The sequence below is a fragment of the Nelusetta ayraudi genome, unplaced genomic scaffold (assembly GCF_046127955.1).
Source record: "Nelusetta ayraudi isolate G7.1 ecotype Tasmania unplaced genomic scaffold, CSIRO-AGI_Nayr_v1 ptg000011l, whole genome shotgun sequence".
NCBI lineage: Eukaryota > Metazoa > Chordata > Actinopteri > Tetraodontiformes > Monacanthidae > Nelusetta > Nelusetta ayraudi.
The window spans coordinates 12,537,501-12,562,500 of NW_027466061.1; the positions used below are offsets into that span (position 1 = coordinate 12,537,501).

General features: G+C 44.4%; 1 protein-coding gene across 1 annotated transcript in view; it reads right to left on the bottom strand.

Annotated features, from left to right (window-relative positions):
- Positions 1–25,000, bottom strand: part of clstn2a (calsyntenin 2a) — a 108,768-nt gene that overhangs the window by 19,197 nt on the left and 64,571 nt on the right. The window contains exons 3-9 of the mRNA XM_076021087.1: positions 18,011–18,206; positions 15,441–15,552; positions 14,706–14,802; positions 11,370–11,519; positions 8,410–8,595; positions 7,571–7,828; positions 5,808–5,929 (exon numbers count right to left, since the gene is read on the bottom strand). Coding sequence (XP_075877202.1) covers positions 5,808–5,929; positions 7,571–7,828; positions 8,410–8,595; positions 11,370–11,519; positions 14,706–14,802; positions 15,441–15,552; positions 18,011–18,206 — 1,121 coding nt within the window. The remainder of the gene's footprint in view (positions 1–5,807; positions 5,930–7,570; positions 7,829–8,409; positions 8,596–11,369; positions 11,520–14,705; positions 14,803–15,440; positions 15,553–18,010; positions 18,207–25,000) is intronic.

A 25,000-nucleotide genomic window follows, 5' to 3' on the forward strand; every position in this document is an offset into this window, starting at 1 on the left:
CTGCTATGTCGATGACATGCAGCTTTACATCAGGACGGAGCCGACACCCCCTACAGCCCTTTCATCATCTCCATCACCAGCCACACCGACAACCTGTCTGTGTGGCTGTTCGATCATCCCCATAACCTCTATCACCTTTGCTGGTCAGGTAATTCCACTCTCTGTTGCTGTCATCATCCTGGGTGTGAGTATGGACTCCCACCTGACGTTTGACACTCACATCAAGAATCTGTGCAAGAACTCCTTCAACCACCTTAGGAACTTTGCCAAACTCCGCCTCTCACTTTCTCTGCCTGTTGCTGAAAAACTGTTACACGCCTTTGTCTCCTCCAGGCGAGATTATTGCAATGCTCTCCTCATCGGGCTCCCTAGCAAGAGCATTTGCAAGCTCCAATGCATTCAAAACAGCGCTGCTAGGATCCTGATGTGGGTGCACAAATATGACCATATTACCCCATCCTGATATCACTGCACTGGCTCCCTGTGGAACTCAGGATTGAATATAAGATCTCCCTCCTCACCCACTAGTGTGTACATGGAAATGCCCCAGTCTCCCTAAAGGAACTTCTTATTCCCCAGACCTCCTCATGCACTCTCTGCTCTGGCACAGCCAATCTCCGCAAGGTCCACAGAACCAAGCTGCACAGCATGGGTGATCGAGCCTTCTGCTCGGCTGCTCCCAGCCTGTGGAATGCTCTCCCCGACCATCAGAGAGCACCACAGGCTGTGAATTCTTTGAAAAGTAGCCTAAAGACTTTTTTACAAAGGCCTTGCCCGAGCCTTTTTATATGTGTCATTGTTTTTGGTTTGTGTTCTTTAACTAGTTATGTTTCTCTCTATTTTTTCACAATAAGTCAAGAAAGATTGTTATAGTCATGCATGGGATCAAATCTCAAGCTGACATCTCACTGATCACCATCGCTGCTGAACATCCATGTTTCAAAGGCAGCACGGTGAGAGATGTGAAGAGAACCAAACTTGACATTTCTCGCACGAGGAGAGCATCACGGTGGCCACCTTGTGCAGAGAACTTGCCCTCTGCTTACAACATTTTGGTAGTGGTAGGAAGCTTTGTGTGTGTGTGTGTGTGTGTGTGTGTGTGTGTGTGTGTGTGCGTGCGTGCGTGTGTGTGTGTGTGTGCGTGTGTGTGTGTGTCTTGGGTCAAGATGTGTGTGTTAACCACCTGCTCAGAGGGCAGCAGCACAGGACAGGCTGCTGCCCTGCAAACATGCATCAAAGAGAAAATATTGACACCAGCAGCGCAGTGGCAGAGTGAAGAACAGAGACTGACACTGTCGGGCTGTAAACCAGGAGATGACTTTTAATGCCATCGTCACAAACCCCGACCGACAAATCACGGAGAAACTGCACAGATAACTGCGTCCCCTCACATGATTTGTACTGCTGCCGTTCCTGAGTCTTTTCAGTCACTGCCTGCTGTTTACTGTCTGAACAGTACACTCTCCGACTATTTGAATAACAACAGCAGGGGAGGGGTCGGGGGACATTCTTCGGCCAAACCGCTGGCTGGACATCACTGTCCCTAGGAACAAAAGGCAGCTTCCAATAGGCAGAGGACACAGAAGAAGCGGCTGCAGCAGAAGATGAAAAAGCAAAAGTGACTGCAGAAGCTGCCAGAGCCGAGCAGCACGTCTGGTTCAAATCGAACTGGAGCCACAAACAATACATAGCACTGCAAAATCCGGCCTATTCCCAGCAGTGTAATTTAGCAAAGCTGGGCAGTTAACCTCTGATTTTCAACATGCAGGGTGTGACATGTACAGTTCTTTGTGACTGATGTGAAACGGCAGCTAACAGAAGAGAGAAATTGTTGACTCATGCCCACTATATTTAAAAAAAATAAATAAATAAATCACAGACCTGAGTGGGAAAAAAAAACATTGTGACGGATCTCAATATTTTCTGAACATCTAGTTTGCCGGACCCCTGCAGAGAAGTGTAGAGAAGAAAGAAAAAACCTCATATACCAGAAACACAGATCAATGCTCCACCTCAATCGCGCGCCCTGCTCAGACTCCCTCTCCATGTGTTCATCACTATAAATATCGAACGTCCTCCGTCAATAATCCCAAGCGATAAACTTTTGTTTTTGCTCTATGTGGGAACTGTCACAGACTGAAGGAGAGGTCAATCATAATGTCTCGGTTCAAATCGATTTCAATTTTCGTATCCAGTCGTGGAAAATGTACGACTATTTCTGGCGTTCTCTCGATGCCAAACGCTGTAAACAACGTTGCTTTCCACATTTTAACGTGAGCCACCTGCAACTACAGCGGCAAGATGCCGTTGATCAAATTGCTGTAAATCACTGTAAATCTCCAAGTTCTGGATGTGTCTGGTTTTCATGCTGGATTAGTCTTTTAGTAAACTTGTGAACTTGTATTGGACCTCTACTAGATGTCTGTGTTTGTTAAAGTTGACCGGAATGAACAGCAACAACAACAAAAAGCTGACAGAAGGAGCCACAGCTTCTATAATGGAACACACATATCTTCAATCTGGCAACTCGAGCAAAAATCAATATAATCTATGTGAAAGAGCTTTGGGCCGAGTTACCGGGTGATTTAATGTGTGATATGGTCTCAACCTGCCCTTCAATCCCAGAGTCTTGCTGCTGAATGACAAGCAGGCAGAAACTCTGGGCGAAACCATAATGTTGGTGTTGTCACCTTAAAAATAAAGAAAAGTCAGATTCAGCGTCAAACACTTGAATAAAAACTATTTTTTGCAATGTCACCTTGCCATTGACTGGGGATCAATACACTCTCATTAACTTTTTCTTTACGCGGAATTGAATATTTTGCTTCAAATGTTACTTCCAATATTTCTGTCAATATGACTATAAATAACAGAATGACAAGGTCTCAGCATGGAGTCACCAGCTGCTGCTCTAATACATAATAAAAAACACCATTTGTCTTTCCTTATTTATGCTTTTACTCCACTCTCCCATTCAGCGTCATATGAAGTTGTGCACATTAGATATGTGAGTTCTAGTTCCAGCCTGACTGCCAGTGAAAGTCTTTACATGTGGATTACTCCAAGAGGCTCTCCGGAGTCAAGGAGTGTAAAAAATGTGCGGGGAGGACTGATTCATCTTAAGGACCATTGGAAGGTGAGGGAAAAATTGGCATATTGTGCCAGTCGCGCTGTACTCGAAGGTGAATGTTTCTGAGACGAGACATTCCTTCGCTGTGTTCAATCGACGAGGAAAATTGAAGGTTCACTCTGCCTCCGTCTCTCTTCGCCAGCTTCCTTTCAACCTTCCCTCCGCCCCCACGGGGTGAAAATTGCAAAATCAATAGAGCTAAATGGAGTTTTCACGGAAGCCATCGAGTGTCCACTCTAAGTGCAACGCAGGAGGAGGAACGGGGCCAGCAGACAAGCCGCTGAGCTGGCCCCTCCCGCCTCGCCATTCCAGAATCTCTTCCATATGGCGCGCTTCGCTGCGAAATACTTCATGTTCTGAGTTCAGAAGGTCGCCCGCGCTGAGAAGTTGGCCAAAAGGAGTGTGTAAACCGGTGGACAAAGCAAACAGCATGTTGGTGATGCAGTTAGGGTTGCCACCTCCCCAAAATATACGGGACAAAGTGAAATGCGTCCCGTATCAGTTCATACAGTTCATTCTACGGGACAGGTTTTTTAGTTGCCAAATATGGGACAATCGCGTATTTTAAGGGAGGGTTGGCAACCCTATCTAGACCACAGACGGAAATCAAATGAGGTTTTGTCATTTTCCTGGGAGAGATTTCATTTTTCCCGGTACAGGTGGTGAAAAAAGAGAACAATTCTGGGAAAAATGGGACGGGTGGCAACCCTAGATGCAGTCCATGTGGCGAACCGCAGCTAGCAGACTAGCTAAGCTTGGTATCCGCTAACTAGCGAACATGTTCCCAGCTGCAGTCCCACATTTTAGTCATTAACTTTTAAAGTGTATTTAGTTTCTAGGTAATAAAATGTTGTTTACACTGTGTACACCATCTGTTTACAATCAAATCATTAGTAAAAGATGATGAAGAAGCAGCTGTTTAAAAAGAAAACACTCCATACACTGTAAAATATTATACAACCGTTCTCCAATCTTTTTCCAGCGACAAGGCATTTTCACGTAAGAAAATTCTAGCATTTTAAAGCAGGATTTTGAATATTTTAAATCTGGTTTCAGTTGCAAATCATCATGTTGGAACCTGTTGCAGCATTAAGATACAATACAAAGAATGAAACATCGATCTGAGAGAAAATAATGCACATGCCCACATTTCCAGCATTCAAATCAATCAGTCCAATACACCTACGTCTTGCATGCAGATGCAAATATCTCCAAATACCTCGTGTTCTTTTTGTTTGTTTGTTCATTTTGTTTAGTTCTGTTTTCAACACCAATGCACTCAATTCTCTCTGACAAAAAAAAAGAAAATGTGCACTGCTTGAGGGCAAACATTGACGCTTGGATATTTTCAGGCAGCTGTAGATTCTTTGCACCATTTTGCAGTGAGATTAAACTACAGCACAGAGGGGAATTGACTGCGGTAAAAGATGCTTTCCTCTTTGACGTCAATAAGGTCGTTCCTCACACAGAAAATCATGTTTCACAAACTAACGTAGGTATTTCCGCGAAATCTGCCATTGTGAACGGACGGGGGAGAAGAGAACAGGGGTTAAAAATGAAGCGGGTAATAGTGCTTGGTGTTGAGGGTGTGTGCTCGCCGCCCTTGACTCCATCTTCCAGATTAACAATAATAACAACAGTAAATAAAAAGGTACAGAAGGGAGGAAAACCTTTTCAAATTCTATCTTTGACCAAGATAAAAATAAAAAAAAACCTGCAGCTGCTTGCCAGAGCAAATGCTTGGAAAACACTTTGTAATTTGTCATTAAAATCACAAAAAAATGAGGGAAAAAAAAGCCTTGAGCACATTGGGCCCCAAAATAAAATATAATGTCTTTCATAACCTGCTCAGCAGGCAAAAAAAACAACAACTCATGAGAGCTGTAATGAAGAAGTCCTTTCTACTTTCCATATATGCTGCATCCCAGGAGTGAGTAATTAGATTAGATTTACATCTGAGGCCCATTATCCGTGAGAGTCTGCAGTGGAGTTCATCAGCTTATCTTTAATATCTTTTGGACTCCGGGGATCCTGTTTTCTTATTCCCTTGTTTTCCTCCTTGCTGCCTGCCTCCTGGGCTGCGGAGCTGCGGAGCTGTGGCTGAATGATGCGGCGGCTTTTACTACTGATGTGTCCTTGAGCACGAAATGTAAACCTTCCAGAGCAACTGAGACGCTTTTAAGGAGGATGTCTTGCGGGAGGATTGGCTAGATTCCACTCTCAAAGATTTTAAGACTGCTGTTCTTTGGATTTATTTATTTATTTAAATTGTGCATCAGATCACATTCGCAGGATAATTGCAGCAGGGGATAAACAGCACGCGTGCTTTACCGAGAGCCTCTGCAGCAGCTCCGCTGCAAATGAATTCAGAAACACTCAACGAGCATCACCTGTGCTGCTGGGTGAGCTGTTATTTATAGACCAGGTAGAGTTTACAATGGAAGCTTTTCCTGTGTGTGTGTGTGTGTGCGTGTGTGTGTGTGTGTGTGTGTGTGTGTGTGTGTGTGTGTGTGTGTGCATTTGCGTGGGTGATAGAGTGATAGAGGCAGTGCGTTAATTACAACAGGGAGCTTCTATCTTCACTGTAGGAATAATAATAGCCCTTCAGCTGCTGCAGGTAATCACCCTAAATCAATGTGTGAACTCAGAGAGCACACACACACACTCTCCCCCTCACCTGCTCCAGTTTCCAGTGGAACTCCGCCGGTCGGAAGACGTCCACCTGGGTGAAATCCCTCCTGAGCAGAAACACCAGGCGGCAGTTGTGAACGTACAGAGAGTAATGGTGCCGGTTCGTTTCTGGGACGGGGAGAGATCACAAGTGCACACACACACACACACACACACACACACACACACACACACACACACACACAAAAACGTCAGTCAGTCATCTTTTAGACCCGCTTCCTCCTGCACCCCAGGGTCACGGGGGTCGGTGATCCCAGATGTCATAGGGCGAAGGCAGGGTGACACCCTGGACAAGTCACTCCTTCATCGCAGGGCCACATAAATAGACAAACAAAGGCAAACAACCATTACCATTCACACACACACCTACGGACAATTTTTCCAATTTAGCCTCACATGCATGTTTTTGAATAGTTGGATGAAGCCGGAGAATCCAAAGAGAACCTACGCAGACACAGCGAGAACATGCAAGGCACATACGGAAAGTCCCCAGGTCCGAAATCGAACCTGCAACCTTCTTGCTGTGAGGCAGCGGTGCTAACCACTGCACCAAAAACATGCACAAAGAGAAAAATATTTGTAAATTATTATAATAGTACTATATTAGTATATACATATATATATATATATGCGTATATATATATATATATATATATACACATTTGAATATCAGGTTATCCAGAGGTTATCTGAGACTTACTGCTGCGGAATTCTTCTTTTTTCAGAATAAAACATCAAGCGACGCAGCTCTGACACACTTCTCGATAACTGTAAAGGGATTCTTAGCTACGGCGCAACAGAAGAGGACGAGCAGAGCGGGGATTCCCATTTTCTCAACGTGTGCTGCCTGGAGACGTCCGTCAAGAGTTCAGCACTGTCACGCACTTTGTTACACAAAATAATTCAGGGTAACATCAGTGCAATCTGGCATTCACGTGCGCTCCACTCGACTTCACATACATAACATAGCATGCGAGTCAGGCATCTCTCCAGGTATGAGCAGTTTGAATGGTCAAGCGTGTGAAGCGTGGTCATTACATTTCTGTTTCTGTTTTTACATCTGTTCAATCTGTTTGTTAGGCGTGAAGCAACTTTTAATGATAAATGTTTTTTTCTTATGTAACAGTTGTAGAGAAGGACCCATATCATCCATATTTTGCATTATTTGACACTGCATGTTTACTCATGTTAATTTATCTGCATTTCATGAATTCAGAATTGACATGTTCTGCTGTGTAACAATGGGCGTGCTACACATAGCAATAATAATAATAATAATAATAATAATAATAATAATAATTAATGATACTACTACTACTAATTACAATAATCTGGCCCTTCAGCTCCTTCGGCAAAGTCTTCCAAATAAAAAAATATATATTTATTTATAACCCAAAAGGTCGGACAGGAAGGTTTCTGCAGCTTTACAGAACAAAATAAGCCTAAAACGCTTGGTAAAAGCTAATAAGCCATCTGTGGGAGCGTTGTGTGAGGGAGCAGTGTACAGATGGCCTGCTTAATTACACGGTTCATACGTAGGAGGAGGAAAAAGCTGTAAAACTTTACAAAGGGCAATGGTCACTGCGGGCCTCAGTGTTGGCCTAATTAAACCCAACCATATCATGACGTCCACAATTCTAAGAGAGATGCAATTATGCGGAAATCCATTTTTTTTTATTATGTTGTCCAGAAATATGGGCAGAATGGCAGCATGAGATGTTGAAGAAACATTTGGTTTTTCTTCCTCACCCGTTTTGTCAGAGTTGCACAGCAGCGTTTCCTTCTCAGCCCTGAGTCCAGGACTGGGCCCGTGTTTCATCCAGGTGGCCACGGTGAACTGGTCCGTCAGGTTCTGGGGAACCACATGGTCAGGAATGTTGGCAGCCTGCCGGCCGTCGAACCTGTAAATGAGGTCGCTGTCGCGGCCGCTGTCCGTCAGGAGGGATGCCGTCCAGTTGGTGGACGGGCCGGGAGCAGGGAGGAGGTCCATGCTGCCGGACTCAGCACCTGCATCATTCACACGGATGCCGTTGCTGTGTTTTCTGTTCATGTCATGTTTGCTAATAACAAAACCTGTTTTAATCTGCTGCTGCTGCTGCTGCTGCTGCAAAAACAACGATTCCAAGTTTAAGCCTGATCTCACCTCTTTGCAAAATAGCAAACCTTCACACAAAGTGAGCTGTCAACGACCGCTGTGCTTATCTAATTGGGAATTAATTCTAATCCATTCTATTTGTCTGCTTACCATTAGCTGTATAGAGTACATAATGGTGCAAAAGCCATTTAAATAAGTCATAGCTCATAATAGCTTTGGGAAATTTAATTTAAAATGACGATAAACTTAAAATTGCCAACAGGATTTTAAATGGCACGGAAATATTAATATGCTCTGGGTCAGATGTCAAGTCGTAATTTCTTCTTTGAATTAAATTTTTCCTTGTCTCATTAATATTCCTACCCTTTGCTGTTCAACAAGCCTCCACTCTCAAAATAGCACCGCACTTTTTCCAACAAAGCATTTCCCTCCATCCTTCCCGTGCTGTGTCCTGAGTTGACTCGTTTTTTTCCCTCTCCGTCTCCCTACTTACCGCAAAGCTTTTGCAGAGACTTTTCACTGTATGTTTCCCGGTCGCAGCCCTTCCCAATGTGATTGGTCTGTAGCTCCACCATGGCCTTGACACCAGACAGGAGGCCTCCGCACGTCTCCAAGTGCATCTTGGGAAACAGCTGCCTGCTCCCGGTTCCAGGCTCGTAGTCCACTCGCTTGTTCCATCCTTGAAGATACAGACACAACACAAACTGAACGGAGAGACGCCATCAGCCTCTTTGTCAAATGGAAAATGCACATCCATGTAGGCTTTGGCCAATTAGCGCCTTTCATCCATCAACAGCGACTTGCATGGATGCAGAAGTGACATTGATAAAAATGTGACCCTCCCACCTCACCGCCACTCCGTCAACCACAGAGTTCCTGAATGACAGGCAGCAAAGCAAACAGCTGTGCAATTTACAAGGTGGAAATTTTCCCCATCGAGTCCAGCGGAGGTCAGGTCACGGGGAGAGTGGAAGGCACCGCCGACGTGACAGCCGTTCTCCGTACTGGTGAGGACCATTTTCTCTGCTGTCAGTCTGTCGGCCAGTTGCCACATTCTTATCACCCGGTTTCATACATGGTGTGTGTGCGATTGTCAAGAATCACTGGATTGGAATTGCAAACGAAATTTATGACAAGTGCGGCCGTGCACGTGAATGTATTCCTGTGTGTGTGTGTGTGTGTGTGCGTGAGCTCTTTCCAGCAAGTGTTTTTCTTTCGTTTCTGCACGAACAGAAAATCTGCTTCTGCTCAGGTGCAGGCGAGGAGGAGGAGGGGGAGAAGGCGGTGGAGGAGAAGAAGGAGGAGACGGTGGAGGAGGAGAAGGAGGAGGGGGAGGAAGAAGAGGAGAGGAGGAGGAGGAAGAGGAGGAGTGAGAGGTGAAGTCAAGCTCCACACACTTGGCCTCTCTGGGTGTTAAGGGATCCTCTGGAGAAAAACTAAACTCCCGAAGCACCGCTGACCTTTGCACACAGAGTCTAAGTGGCTGCAGAGACAAATGGCTGCATCATCTGCTTGACTGCATCACAACATTATGTTTCATTCGTAGAACTGAACTGTCTTCCATGGTGTGTGTGTGTGACAGTTTACTTGTTGGAACCTCACAAAGGGCTGACTCTCTCAGGAAGAATAAGATCCAGCTGCCACGACATCTCAGTCTTATTGGGTGAATGAAGTTCATTCATTCATTGTGTCTTCATTAGCATATATATAGCATATATGCCATCCATCCCATACCTGGAGCACAGTCCTAGAGGGGAGGAGCGGACCGACAGCGCGAGGTGTTTCCCACCTGTCAAAAATCTGACAGGTGGGAAACACCTCCGTGATACCAGCTGATATGAATGCGTCACCCACCCCATAACACGACCCAGGTGACCTTCTGAGGAAGACGGAAGCTGCCATGGAAACATGTCAAGGTAGTCAGCTTCAAATCAACTTGTCTTGGATCAGAATTAGAACAGGAGTATCAGTTTCTTTGTTTTCTTGTTTCGGGTTTAACTGTGGTGCTCGCACCACAAAGAACGAGCCAAGAGTTCTCAGATTCTTCTGACAAACTTCCTGTATGATTTATTTGCGGCTTGGAGAAAAAGGACCAAATCAATCAGTGCTCTTCGAGGGGGAAAAAGAGGTGCTAGCTGCAGGTGAAAAGTGAGAGACTGGCAGAGAAGCTTGTTTTTTTTTCTGTTTGTTTGTTTTTTTTACCCACATCATCATTTTACTTTAAAATTTCCAGGTGTTGTTTGTTTCCAACATTTGTTGTCGAACGAGAGATGTTTATCACTCGTACTTGGGAAAAATTGTCTTCCAGACAAATCAAACATCAAATCCTTTCTTTTCTATCGTCCCTCTTCCTGTAGGGACATGAAGATGACATTTACGGAAAGTTCTTCCGCCATCGGAGACAAAGTGGACGATTGCTTGGCTTTTCCTCCGTCCCTCTGTGATACGTGCTGACATTTCTCTCACTGAGTGTCCCCCAGTGTTCATTACTGCCGTTCATCTGTCAGCCGTGTTTAGTGTGTCCTCTCATAGCATCAGCAGATCAGAGAGGTTATGCCCCACGCGGCATTAACAAAAATCATCTTCAATTCACGCTGAATTTAATGGAGCGAAACATTGCAAGATGCTGAGAAACATCAGTCCATGAATGCATTTGGGGAGCTAAAACCAATTAACTTGAACTAATTAGTTAATTTACTTATAAGTGTTATGTAGACCTATGTCAACTATCGATATTGCTTTTTATATATATAAAAAAACGTTTTATAAATCAAATACGAGTATTTTTAAACAATTGGATAATGACTCTGCCACATCTCTTGTGAAATTTTAAAAAAAAACTTTGTTATCAGAGCTCCTCCGCACTGTATGAGGGCATGAAGACATTGAATGAAACAGGTGAGCCGATCTTGAAAGGAATGTAAGGAAGAGCCGCCCTTTAGCTGTACATCTACAATAACAAAACAGTACAAAGTCACATATTTCTACATCACTCTTCCGGTTCTGTGATTAATTTTTTTTTGCTACTGTTTGTTTCCTCTTTTACTCCCCCGAGTTTCCTCTGCTCTCCTATCTTCTCCTTCCTGCTTGGTTGCTGCGTGATTTTGACTTCTGAGGTGCCGTCAGCACTGACAGGTGAAGCAGCAGGGGAGCTGGGCTGCATTGAATGCCAAGCTGCTAGCATGTTTAAAACAGAAGGGGGAGGAAGAGGAGATAAAAAAAAAAACTCCTCCTTTTCCTCTGGAGGATTTTTGGCAGCTCTTCTGATTTCCTCAAGAGACGCTTGCCACAAAGGGGAGAATTCCCTCCAGGGAACAAAGGTTTTCCTTCAAAAAACTGCCAGTTTCACTTTTAATATCCCATTGCACTTTGTCCCCTGGGGACGCAGTAACGAGTCCGTTTGTGTCACCCGCTGAGACGCAAATTAAGGGTGCTTGGGAAAGCGTCTCTGACCTTGCCATCCAGGTTTGCAGACAGGCTTTACATCGATGTGCACGGCCACGTCCTCCTTGGCTCTCTTCTGCCCACAGTCGAAGGCTGTCACCATGATCTTGTAGCTCTGCTGCTTGTCAAAGCTCAGCCTCTCCGTGTTCCTGATGTTGCCTGAAAGACAGACGAGACGGCGGAAACAACAAATCAGGGAAAGGGGGTGGGGGGAAGAGAGAGGGAGAGAGAGCGAGAGAGAGAGAGAGACACCAAGCAGCAATTAGTCAACTCTTTTCAATGCTCACGGTTCCAAACCCACCGGTGTCGCATTTGAAACTAAACTACGTCTCCCTGTAAACTGTGGAAGTGAGATTGCAGTGATGGACGATCTTCACCCGTCGCCAGGGCAACACTGCAGGGACCGTGTGACACTGCAGGCCTGCGGATCTTTGAGAAAAGCCAGTGGAGAGGCGGGTGGAGTCAGAGGTTCCTCCTGCTCGACAGCCGTGATGGAGGCTCTAGTGCGCCACCAGCTGTGCACTGTCGCATACTTTGTCTGAGGCAGTTAAAGAAGCTCTTCTTCCTATAGGAAGCATTCACAAATGTCCTGTCACTTAGTCTCAAATTAGCCCATAAAGTGTAAGTGTAAAACAAGAAATATTTTGCCTACAACACGTGCAATATCTAAATCTTTTAGCGTAAGTGAGGAATTTATCAAATCATCACAAAATATTCACAGGATTAAGTATCCAATATTTATATTTCCATCTTTCTTTTTCTAATATGTATTTTTTTGCACATAATTTATTTTAGCATAAAAATGAAGGGACATCATTAAGTAGGGATTAAGAAACGGAAAAATAACAATTTCTCCAATCAGGCATCATTTATTTGGGCGGGGGGCTCAATTTGGAGAGAGATGATAGTTTTAAGTGTGCTTCTCTCATCTGCAAGTAGTTGAGGATTTGAAGAAGAGCTGCAGACGTACAAGACTGTCAGGCTGCATTGATTCAGGACGATGAGTCCTCGAGCAGAAGAGTGAGCGTCACACTGAAAGTGAAGCAGCGATGCAGTGGAACGTCCCAGGGAAGCTGTTTCTACAGACAAACCACTGATCTTTATTTGCTGCTATTTTCCATCAGCTGGTGCTGTCACAGTCTTGCCTCTCGACCTAAGGGGGCGGCTGAAGTTATTTCTCTGGTTTTTACACCTGGAGGCTGGTGCGTACGAGAGGCTGTCACTCTGGTTGCTGTCAGGGAGGAGAGGGGCGGAGGAATGGATCACTGGAAGGGATCAGCTGAGAGCACGGCACCACCGAGCGGAGGGTGGGTGAGAGAGGGATGATGGGGAGGCGAGCAGGAAAAGCCACGCTCCCACCATGTGTTGCTCACCCATCGACCTCTTGGGGACGTTTCCATTCAAAAGGCTTCACGAGGTTAAAGTCAGCCGTTAATTGGCCGATTGTCTTCACAAGATCTGCAAGGGTTTATATTTGGTAATGTGGCACTTGGCATGTGGCAACCTGTCAATGAGACTGGAGGTCGTCGTCAATGGCAAAAATGCTAAAAGTTCGTCTTTTACTTATTTTTCTTTCTCTGCTTAAGGTTTATGGTAAAATATCCAATTCTGGAGATCTGCCTTCTGTGATGTCACAAAGGGCAATAATACCACTGCCAAGTTACCTGGGACCTGTAAAATATATACAAACATGTACATGACCTTGTATTGTTAGTTTGTAAATATTTGCTGTTCCTGAATTTGTCTCTGTTGGATTTTAATAATAATATGAAAAGACCCATTCTGAATAATTTGGTGCAATCTATTTAAAAAAACAAACAAACAAAAACACATTAATTTTGTCAGCTGAATTAGCTGTTGTTCAGAGACCAGGTCACTTCAGCGTCGAACATTTTTCTCTCATCAGTAAATTCCAACAGCAGACAGACAATTTTGTCATTTTAATACGTTGTTGTTAGTGTAGTTTCTAGTTCATTTCATGCTAGAAAATCCCTGTAAGTGTTCCACACTAGGCTTCCACCATATTCCTGAAATACAAAACTATTAAAGAAATAACTTGAATGAAGGCTGCTATAGTCTAATTATTTTCAGAGGCAGCCGCATGCATCAAAAGACACACAATACTCAGCAGCTATTGTATTTCCCTCACTGATCTACTGTACGACACTGTTCTATGAAGTGGAAAAGACTTTTAGCTTTTTTTTCCCAGATTGTAATTTTGCCTCAGAGGAGAAAATGAGTCGCACAATAAGGTAACTTAAAAAAAAAAGCAAGCCAAGATAACCAGGAGTTATTATTCTAAGAGTGCTGAAACACAACACAGAGAGAGACGCACTCAGAAGAAGAGAAGTGTTTTTTTTCTGCCGGATCCTCTGGTAGAATTCAAGACACATTTACACTGTGACAAAGCCCTCCAGCACCGCTCCAGTTTGCATGGCGCTGCACTCAGGCTGGCACGAGGAGATGGTTGGGAGGGACCAAGACAACGTCATACGCAGGGAGCTGCCCACAATCATGACTAGAGCGAAAAAGGAACTGGAAAGGACTGGAAAGGACGTGACGCCGCGACTGAGAGAGGCGACAAAAGGAAATTGAAAAAATAAGCAGCTGCTGTGGTGTTTTGTCGCTGTAACATCAAATCTGCTTCTCGCCAAGTGAAAAAGTCCATTCCATTATTGGATGTTTTTCTCCTCTGAAAAAAATGTGAAAGGGTTTTTTTCTTTTTTCTCCCCAGTTACTGTTTGTTTGTGTCTTTCATTCCCTCGGCAAGAGCTGGAGGTCAGACGGACGTCACTGATGAAGTGCAGAGAGATTGTGAAGTGATGGGACAGTAATATAATGGCAGAAGTGATGGAGAGTCACATCCACTGCTGGAGCTAGTAGAATTTTATTTGTTTGTTTTTAACTCGACTCCAGTGGAGTTTTTTTTCTTCTTCTTCACTCTGTTGAAAAGATCTTTCAATTTGGGGTTTGTTTATTGGGCTGGAGATGAACGGAAAGCCTTGAGTCACTGCTCAGTTTGGTTCGCCGTGAGACGGAAAAAAAAACTGGAGCCGGCGAGCGCTCAAGGCCCGGCGGCATACAATTGCGACGCCGCCTTGGCTGATAATGCAGAGTCAATCTGAATTAAATGAAGCCTCCAGGCAGGCAGAGACTGAAAAGTTTGCGCGGCTTGGCTGCGCCGCCTCTCTCTGACACACACATCACTCCTCATCACGTCGCCCGCTGAAACCACTGTCCCATCTCGCCATTCTTTCAGCCAGACACACACACACACACACACACACACACACACACACACACACACACACACACACACACACACACACACACGCACGCACTAACCATTGCGGTCGATTGCAAATGGAGTGCCTGCAGTGACGATTTCATAGTTGCAGATTTGGCTGTACTGTGGTGAACAGTCCTGGTCCCAAGCCTCCACCTGCAACACACAAACATTCAGCCGGCTGTCATTCTCTATTCACACCTGAATGAATGCTAGTGCTCCTTTAATCAAATCATTATTATTTAATGTACACCAGCTCGCTCGCTCATTACAAGTTCTTGCAAACATACCGATAAACATCACCCAATGTTGCTACATTTTTGCGACTTTGAATATGTCTATCAAGTATTGAAAATTTCTTTGGTGTCTTTTTCTCTCTTGGTGCCAAGCACAGAAATGTGCACAGCAAGCACACACAAGTGTGATCAAGAGTGTGCAATGAGATCAGGAAATGCAGAGGAACAGAAATAAGTTCAGGAAATAATACACTGTGAGTGGACTCCAACATTCCTTGCTGATCTCATGTTTGCTGACAGGTACGCAGCAGCTCCTTGTTGCTGTTTTCAATCCAATTTAGATTGTATAAGACAAGACAGAGAGGACACGTGGCAGTTTTCTTTTGGCGCCTTTAAAACTAAACCAATAAAACGTGGAGGTCCTTGGCACTACCTCTGGTGTTCATTGGGGGGAGTTACTCCTGACTGTGAAACTCCACAACAGTTAAGCGGGAATGGGTGGCATTTCAACCCTGAGTGACGCTGTGACGAGCTAAGGCAAACACGGCTCACTGACACCTGCAGTATGCTGTCGTAGATCTTGTGCTCCGTCAGCGAGGCCTTGTAGAGTGGCTCCCTGAACACCGGACTGAACTCGTTGACGTCGTCCACCTGGACGTGAACCACCGCTCTGGGCATGGAGACGGCAGCAAGAAAAGGTTGGGAAGACAAAGACACGAGGAAAGTAAGGTAAGAGTGATTGATGACTACAGGGAAGGAGGAAAGAAGAGGGACTGAAAAAAAATCTCTGAAAGTCATTACGGGTGATTAAAATTGATTAGCACCTTTGTTATTTCCCCGTTCATCTTAATCACAGTCAGCTGAAAGCAGGAGGGTGTAAGTAAATACTTCTGAGGCTTCAAATTTATTTATCAGTCCTAAATAGCCTGACAAATGAGAAGTGATTATCAAAGTTAAGCCTTTATGCGTTTCAAATAGATTGTCAGAGCCTCTTGACACTTCATTTCAAGGCTTTTAAGGCTCGTCCACCACCACTAGTGCTTCTTTTCGACCTATAAAGTGTTCCATCTACACATACAGGCACACACGCACCCTTCCGTTAGGAAAAGCAGCTGGAGGTATTAACTCAGCGCTCCAGTAAACATTTGGGCACTAAAGTATATAAATGACGTCATAAATCAGATGTATGGTAGCGTTCCTCTCCTCCGCTGACCTTCTGTGACATCAGCTCTCAGTGTATCTGACGAGGCACATCTGGCTAATTAATGGCATTAGCGTAATGAGCCCTGTTTGGAATATACATGGCGATAACATCACACACACACACACACACACGCACGCACACCCTAGCACACACACACGCAGGCATCATTTATCATGCGCTGGTGAAATTCATCCCAGATCCTCGGGCTGATAAGTGTCTCTCCTGCTTCCTGTTCAGGCTGCGGCAGAGTCATACTTTTTTTTCCGACCCCCAGGCCTGCTGTTCCTGAAACTTTGGATACTGATGGGCCATTAGGGAGATAAATCCTCAGAACGTAACTGTCTCTTCAGTATACCCCACCCCCATCAGTCGATGTTGCTAACTGTGGCTCACTTTAGTCTTTTGGTGACCCAATATGTTTTATTAAGACCCATGCACAGCATTATTTGTCGTGAGGTTGAGATCACAATCCAGGCAAAAGCTCACTGGTCTCATAGAAGTAGGACGTCTTTTCACTAATAGTCCAAGAAGAACTACTCAAGGAGCAGGAATGCTCACGCCTGGCAGTGTGAGCCAGTGTGTGTTTTGCTGATAGTTTTCATTCACAGTTGTAATGTTTCAGACAGACCCAAGTTCACTCCTCTGTGAGCAAGTGCAGGGAGTGCAGACCCACAAAGTACCATAAACTAACGTAAACTATGTTCCAAATTTGCAACCAATGTTACTGTTGTTACTCTCACGCTAAGAAGCCATTGTCTTGGTTTACCTGCCGCCAGTAGCTCAGCAGGTAGAGTGAGTCATCCAATAATAAATGGTGTCCTTGAAGAAGACACTTTACCTGCATCACCTCATATTAATGTGAGTGAGTGCTGTTGGGCCACACATGTTTTTGTTGGATTGAGCTGTGAATGGGGTCTTCCACACTAGGCTTGGAAACAGAAAAAGTACAACACCACCAACTAAAAATATTGTGCGTCTGACTTGCTAGTACTGTAGCATTAGCAAGCTCACCAGTTTCTCTTCACCATAACTTCCCTCTGCTGGGGAAGAGAACGTCAAAAAACAAAAAGGACGAAAACAAACAGCTGAAGTTGGGCCTCTCCATAAATTTATGTTTTTTTTACCTTTTTCCTGTGTGCATTGTGAACTTAATTAAGATTCAAAAGTGTATCTATTATTGAAGTACCCACCCTTATTTTAGAAAGCTGAGAGTTTTGACTCAGAGGCTCAAACAGAATTTCATTTTTCAGGGGGAGAAAAGTCATTACTGCAATAATTGAGACTTGAGAGGAACTTAACGACTTTTTTTTTTTTTTGTAGCAGCAGCAGCAGCAGCAGCAGCAGCATAACAGTTAAAAGACATTTGACATTAACAAGTGTTCCTACGTCATGCTGTCCACCCCCTTTTGAACGAGAACGACTTTGACAGCTGAACAAACGAGTCGTTCAGCAGATAAATAATAATTAGCTCCATGTGACAGCTTTAATACAGAGCCACCGTTTTATAACTGAGCATTAAAGCTGCATTAAACAGCCAGCGGCTGACGCACAAAGGATTGAAGTGGAAAAGTGCTGGCAAAGTAAGAATTAAGGTAAACAATTGACAGCGGCTTTTCTCTAAAAGTCCACCATGCACTCGGGGCCTCTCCCAGCTGTCTCAGGGTGACGGTGGGTCACACCCAGGACAAGTCATCAACCATCCATCCACACTCAGGCACAATTTAGAGTTGCCAAATGTTCATGTTCTGGGACTGCGGGAGAAAGCTGGAGGAGTTCAGGAACAACACGGCTCCTCACAGGAATGCCCCGGCTGGGGAATTGAACCAGCAACCTTCTGCTAATCTCTGCACAACTGTCATGCACTAAACTGTTTTTTCCCAGCTCTATACCAGCCTCACATGGATTGACGTGGCTGACAACTCACTTGTGCGATTTCTTCCAGTCAGCGCCGCTCGGTCCGGCCCCACAGTCGTACGCCTGGATGATGAAGGTGTACTCCTTCTGGCTCTCACAGTCCACAGGGCTGCTTGCCTTCAACACCCCCTCGCCCGATGTGCGGTTCAGCACCACAGCCTCGAATGGTGCATCCTGCCCGTAGATCTTGAAAGCACATATCTCCCCTGAAAAAAAAGGAGAGGTGGAATATGGTTTTAATAACCAACAAGTCAGACGGACGGAGGTTACAGAGAAGCTCATGAAGCCAATCACGAAAACTTTTTCATTTTTTTTTTTGTTTGCAAAACTGATCAACGTTTGTTCAGCTTTCTCAGTTTGCTCAACTTTAGGCCGAGAGAGAAAGGGGAAAGCAGCGAGGCAGATCAGAGACAGAAAGAAAAAAGAATATTCAAAGAGCTTCCACTGGAGAATGCCACCTTCAACCAATCCCAACGCTGTGTCACTCGCTCACCCAGAGCTACAAAGATGAAGTTGAAAAAAAAAAAAAAAAAACAGGGCAGTCATGAAGCAAAGGGGAGCAGATATAATTGGCAGCAGCAGCAGCCGTCTTCCCGAGCAGAGGGACACAGCGGAGACATCACTGCAGAATCCCATCTAATTTCTTCCTGGACTGGACTTTTCCCCAAGTGTTTGTATGTTATATGGAGTGTTTTAGCCCAGCTTGTTTGTGTGTGTGTTGGTGTGTGTTTGTTTTGGAGTCCAGTGCTTGTGAGTCTCCAACCACAGACACTCCTTTCAGGGATTTGAGGGAAATCTCCTGTGAGGAGACAAAAAAGCTGCGGCTCTCTGACCTGGTGTTGGCTGATATAACATTAAAAGAAATACACATCATCCTGAGGGAAAAAAATCCCTTTAATGTGCAAAAACCCAACAAACACACATGCAACCTTGTTCTCACTCCACAATTTTGCAGCAACTCATTTTCTCCATCCTCTTAACTTGATGCGACTTCCTCTTCTTCTCCTTTTTTTTTTTTTTTACAATTCCACCGCCACCATCCTCTCCTCGGCGAAATAATGATGCTGCCAAACACAGAGGGATTAAAGGTTTCATCCCCAACCAATTTCCGAGATTCCTGGCCCTTGTATCTGCTCCTGGGGGTGGCGCTGGATTGAAACCGCTGTGGGATGCAGAGTTTTCTTGTATTTATAGAAAAATAACAAAGAGGGCGGGTGGTGTTGAAGACGAAGGGCAGCTGGCATGACCTCCATCCTGGCAGCAGGGTGCAGCTGATTGGAACGCACCTGAACAGCTCCACTGAATTTGAAAACCTAGCTTAGAAAATAAACTGAACCAGCCCAGTTGCAGTATTTTTCCAATAACTGGTGACACAACTTATGACTCATCGTATATTTACAAATAATTCCATGCTCGATCTGTTGTGGCAAACTCAGCCAAATGGTTTTTATGTTAAGGAAAGAAGTGAAAAGCAGTTGGAGAAAAGACTGAGCAACAAGGCTGAGGATCTTCAATGGAAATTAAAGATATCAGATGCATTCCGACAGCCCGTGTGTGTTTAACAGATGCGCACACACACACACACACACACACACACACACACACACACACACACACACACACGCACACACACGCACACACACGCACACACACGCACACACGCACACACAAACAAATGTGCTATTACCACCAACTGTGCAGGTGCAGACACTTTCATTCCTCCAAAGTGAGCTGTGTCTTAGTCATGAGGGGCGGAGGGTGGACTTATCACGGTAAATATCGTAGATTTCAGCCTCTGAGATTGAGATTGAGCGCAATGTGGAAGAGTCGAAGGGGGGAAATGGTTTGATAATAACATTTATCTGGAGCAGACGGTGCCGCAGGAAGCTCGGGGCAAGATAAAAAGAATCGCACGCAATGTTAAATTGGCAGGATAATGGGAAAGGACATGTATGTTGAAAAAAGAGAAGAGAGAACTAATGAGAAAAAGATGAATCAATGTGACGAGCAGAAACTGAGTCTGTCAACCAAAATTTGAGGTTAAAAGAGCCCCTCCATCCTGTATTCAGCGATAAACAGCGATATCAAAATGCAGTAAAGGCACAAGTGACCTCACATATTGCAAAACCACTCAATGCAATACATCATGAGACTGATGAATTAATGATATGTAATTTTAGGTCACGGCTAAAAACAAGTCATGCCCTTGCAATTTGACCTGAGCAAATTAATCAACCAATCAAAAGATTACACATGGAACTAAATTCTGTCATTTTCCTCTCTGATTCAAACATCCTGGTGAATAGCAACATCTTTGCTCTTTGGCCTCACAGCTTTGTCCGAGAATCCCATCGAAATTAATTAATTCCAGTTGTAATCTAACACTCACCAAAATTCACTGAAGACACACAATAACAAGAATAGTAGAATAAAAAGAGACAGACTGCCTCCAGCAACATCAGATAAAGAGGAAAGTGTCTAACAACAGAGAGTCAAAGATGCTCGACAGCAAAGGTCCACGCCTTGAAAAAACACGTTATCACGGTGTCATGATGTTTTGACATGAGCCGGTTGACCTGAGAGAGATAATTAAAAAAAGCAGCAAGAGCCAACCGTCCTCATTAAAATAGAACCCGGTGTACAGTGAGGGAGAAGACAAAGTGGGGTCAGAACCCTGGAGTTCCATCTCTGTCATTATCTTCTGCTTTCTGCCAATCCAGCCCCTGATGTCAGGAAGACAAAGCCAAGGAAAGCTGTAGGGATTAAACAAAAGGGGTCTTTGTGAATCGAGTTTAGAACAAAAACACGCGCAGCGCTGAGAAATCATCTGCTTTTTAATTTTTTTTTAAAGGACTCAAATAAAAACCAAATCCTTCCACCAGCGTCCTGTGTTTTTCCAATTTCAACAACTGGGGAATTGACTTCTCACCTTCACCCAGGGCTGACAGGTGGAAAGAGCAAAAAGAAAGAGGTGTCTTCTGAGGTTGCCGGAAAACCTGGACTGAACCCTCTTACAGAAGAGGGAAAAGAGAAACAGGAAGTTCTGTCGTGTTAATTCCTCCTCCTAATCAAATACTGAGACTCCATCTGCTGAGCCTGTCGGGCTGCATGTGGAGAGTCAGACACAAGCCTGACGATCAAGATTTCACTCTTTGTGTGCGTGTGTGTGCGTGTGTGTGTGCGTGTGCGTGTGCGTGTGCGTGTGCGTGTGCGTGTGCGTGTGCGTGTGTGTGTGTGTGTGTGTGTGGCGAGGGCCAGGGCAGCTGTGAGACCTTGATTAAAGTGAGTTTCTAAGCAGGCAGTGTGTCAGGAGGATTTAGGGCCTGATTCCTTCTATGTGCCGCCTTCAGTGTGCAGCTGGCAGGCACCCTTGGTCTTCTCCTTCTCATTAATGACTGGATTACACTTCATCCCACCACTGACCCGTCGATACACCCCGCCTAGGCTAAACACGCAAACACATGCGCACAAGACGCCGAGGATATTAGGGTTAAAGCACCAGGAATAAAAAGACAACTTTGGATTTAAAAAGAAAAATAAGAAGAAAACATTTTCACGGTTAAAGGGACTTTTTTTTTATTATGTTTTCTTTTACACTTCACTGATTATTTTTTACTTTGCTCTTGCGTGTCTGTGTAGTTCTAAAAATAGGTCAAAACAACACAATCTTTCATAGGTCTTAACAGGACAAACTCCTTTCTCTGAAAACCCTCACAGCATATGGAAACGCACGTCTGCGTGTGACTGAACCAACAAGAGCCGGTCATCATTAATCTCCAGCTCTAGAAGTTCACTTCCTGCAACTGTCAACTTCACTTCCCACTACAGCTTTAGGTGTTGCCTTGTTCATTTATGACAGAGAAAGGCAACGTGTTCAGGTTTTATTTACTGTTGTTGACCTTCCATTGTGTGAATGTCAGCTGCGGCTGAGTCACGGTGTTTGTGACCCGACACTGTCGAGTCCCTCCACCATCATCAAACAACAACATGGCTTTGGGTGAGAAGCCCGGCAGGCCCAAACCTCAGTACAAAGACTCGACGTCTCTGTGATGAATGTGGAATGAGACGATCCCCGGGCGACTTCCGGAGCCGTGAGAAGTCTCTTAGCTCCCTATTGCCTTCCCACCCTCTCATCCCAGGGACATTTATGCTCCATTAAACAATTTTGCTAATTTACAACAGAGTTTTTTTCTTAAATATATACCTGCGGGTTCCCATAAATCACTGTTAGACTCCTTGTTTATGTCCAACTTAACACTTTATGTAGCTTCCTTTTGCCCTCAAAGTTTTGTGTATAGTAAATTTTGATTAATTGCAAACTGCAGCTTAGAAGAAAATGAAACTATACATAGCAATTACGCTAAAATTATCCAGCGGCACACAGCGGAAAGGAGTAATAATCTTAGAAGCACCTTTTGCAGCTGTCTCACAGATGGGATGTGAGCTGCTTGATTCCTCTGACAGAGGAATGGGGGAAAGCTCCCGGCGACGGAGGAGTAAAGCAGAGTTGTTTTGCAGGCTCAGAGATGCAGCCGCCTCAGTGCTTTCCACGAGGACGAGTTCAAGTCCCACACTGGCAGAGCCGCAGCGTGTGGTCTGGCAGGATTTGATCACTGCCAGACCAAAAAAGTTGAAAACACAGAGAGACAGACTGAAACAACAGAGTGGCGGCCAAGGTGGAAGAGAAAAACAGAGTGAAGGGAGGGAGAGAAGGGAGTGGCTGAAGAGGTGGCACAAGCTCCTGGTAGGGAAGTTCTGAAAAGAAAGAAAGAAAGAAAGAGGATCCTTGACACTCCTTTGAGGGACTCCACCACTCACTAATGCATTTCTATGTCTCTGTCCAGAAACTGGCTTCTAACCTTATTGTTAGGGGACAAAAAACACTTTAATATTTCAAGGACACACATCTGGATTTATGACAAGTGTAAAATATCCTGAGAATTAGCGTGAGGTTTCCAGATGTTTTTCTACACAAATGCTTGCGTGTGAGTCTTGCACTTGCTCACGTTTCTTTTTAGACCTAATAGATTACATATATATATGTATATTCCTGAGGGATGTATTTTAAATTCTAAATGATGTTCTCAGGCATATGAGGCTTCATTCTTTGTGTCACCTATAAGGGTTTGAAGCATCAGTTTCATCCATTGTGCCTGGTGATGGGGTGCGCTTTATGAATCTTCTCTTATACGCCTCGTAGTAGAATTAATTACTTTGGCTAAGCAAAAAATAATAACGTCTGCCTTTGCTTTTGTAGTCCTATCTGTCTGAGGGTAGGATGGAGAAGGCGGATAAAGATGCGGACAAAGGAGGATTCACAGCTTTCCACTAAGCCTTCATCCTGTTGACTTTAATAGGATTCTCTCTGCACTGTTTCAAGATGGGTTTGTTTTTTTTCATGGACATGATGAGGCCACTGAGCAGCAGTCAGGTGAGAGCAGGTTAAGTGTCAGTGCTGGATGTGAACATGTCACACGTGGTTGCATAACTTTCAGGGCTTTCTGTCCACCGCTGGAACATTAGACGAGGAGCAAAAGGCTTACATTGTCATCTATTATTGTATCGCTTAATTGGGTTTCTTTAGTTATACATGATGTTGCCACTCTATTAAAAAATAAAATAAAAAAAATTGGGGGCTTTTGCAGCTATTGAAATCAAGCAAATGTAATCAAAAATTGATGCCCTCCCTCATCCCAAAAGCAGATTTCACATCCTGTTGATTGCTGTGCAACAAGTGCCACAACTGGCGTCTCTCTTGTGCCAATCTCAATTTGAGGATTTGTGCTGACAAATTAGCGTTCTGGTTTAATTTGCCACTTGGTTGCACTTTCCTGGCATCAGTCAAATGAGAATCATTAATGAAACAATCACTGCTGAGGACCTTCAGATTGAAAGAAACAAGACATTGATGGAACCGCCTGCATCACCCTCCTACAAAAACTACTCTCTGCAGTTTGTGTAACACCATTTAAAAAGAGTTACAAAACACAGGATCAGTTTCTTCAGAAATCCACCATTGGACATTGAGCATCTTTGATCGTAACAATTGTTCAAAAAAATTGCCTCTGTCTTCGTGATACAACATCTTCTACGATTTCAGTTCACACACGCGAGAGCTTTTATTTTCCTAACTGTAGACAAGTGAAAAGTCTTACAGTTGAGGGAAACAGTGATCCCTGCACTATAATTTACCCAGCACACAAAATGATATGGTTGTAATGGCGATGTTGTGCGACAGTGTAGCTGTTGACTAGAGCAGCCACAGCAGGCCTCCAGCCACTTTAAGAGAAATAAACGGCAGCAATTCATCAGAGCCACACTGGGCTCTTTCAGATAGTTGTCCACTTCCTTTGCCCTAATTGTATTTGGGAGATAGTCACTCCATGTCCTTGACCTTAAGGTGACAAATGCCGCACACATTCTGAAACACACGTGAGCTATTCATCCATGGGCGCCGACATCTTGGACAGCGCAGCTTCAAAATTAAGGAGAATTTAGTCTCAGAATTTAGAATTCTGTTTGCTTCCCTCAGACGTGGCGCTTTGTAAGGCAATTAGTGTTAATTGCAGCCACTGAAGTTGCCATATTAGAATTCACCAGAGGAATTGTGGCTATCAGCGGTGCCTGCTGAGTGAACTGCGCGAGGATGCAGTTGTGCGACTTCAATCCTGAGGAGCACTGGTGCATTTGGACAAAATGTTTTGAGCGCCAGAGTCTGACAAAACTATGAATAAGTGTGTGTGTGTGTGTGTGTGTGTGTGTGTGTGTGTGTGTGTGTGGTGGTCGGGGGGGGGACTTTTCAAGCAAACACTGTCTAGTTTGTCAACCCTAAAATTACGGTTTTAAAACCATTTTTTTGATTCACTGGCTTGAGAAATGGCAACCCTGCTGTTGCTACAGTGCACTTGGCTGCTCTGGTGTGGGACCATCCAACTGGTTGCACCTTCTCACGTTAAAGATGTGCACCGCCATCAACATCTCTGTGTTCTTTGAGGTTTCA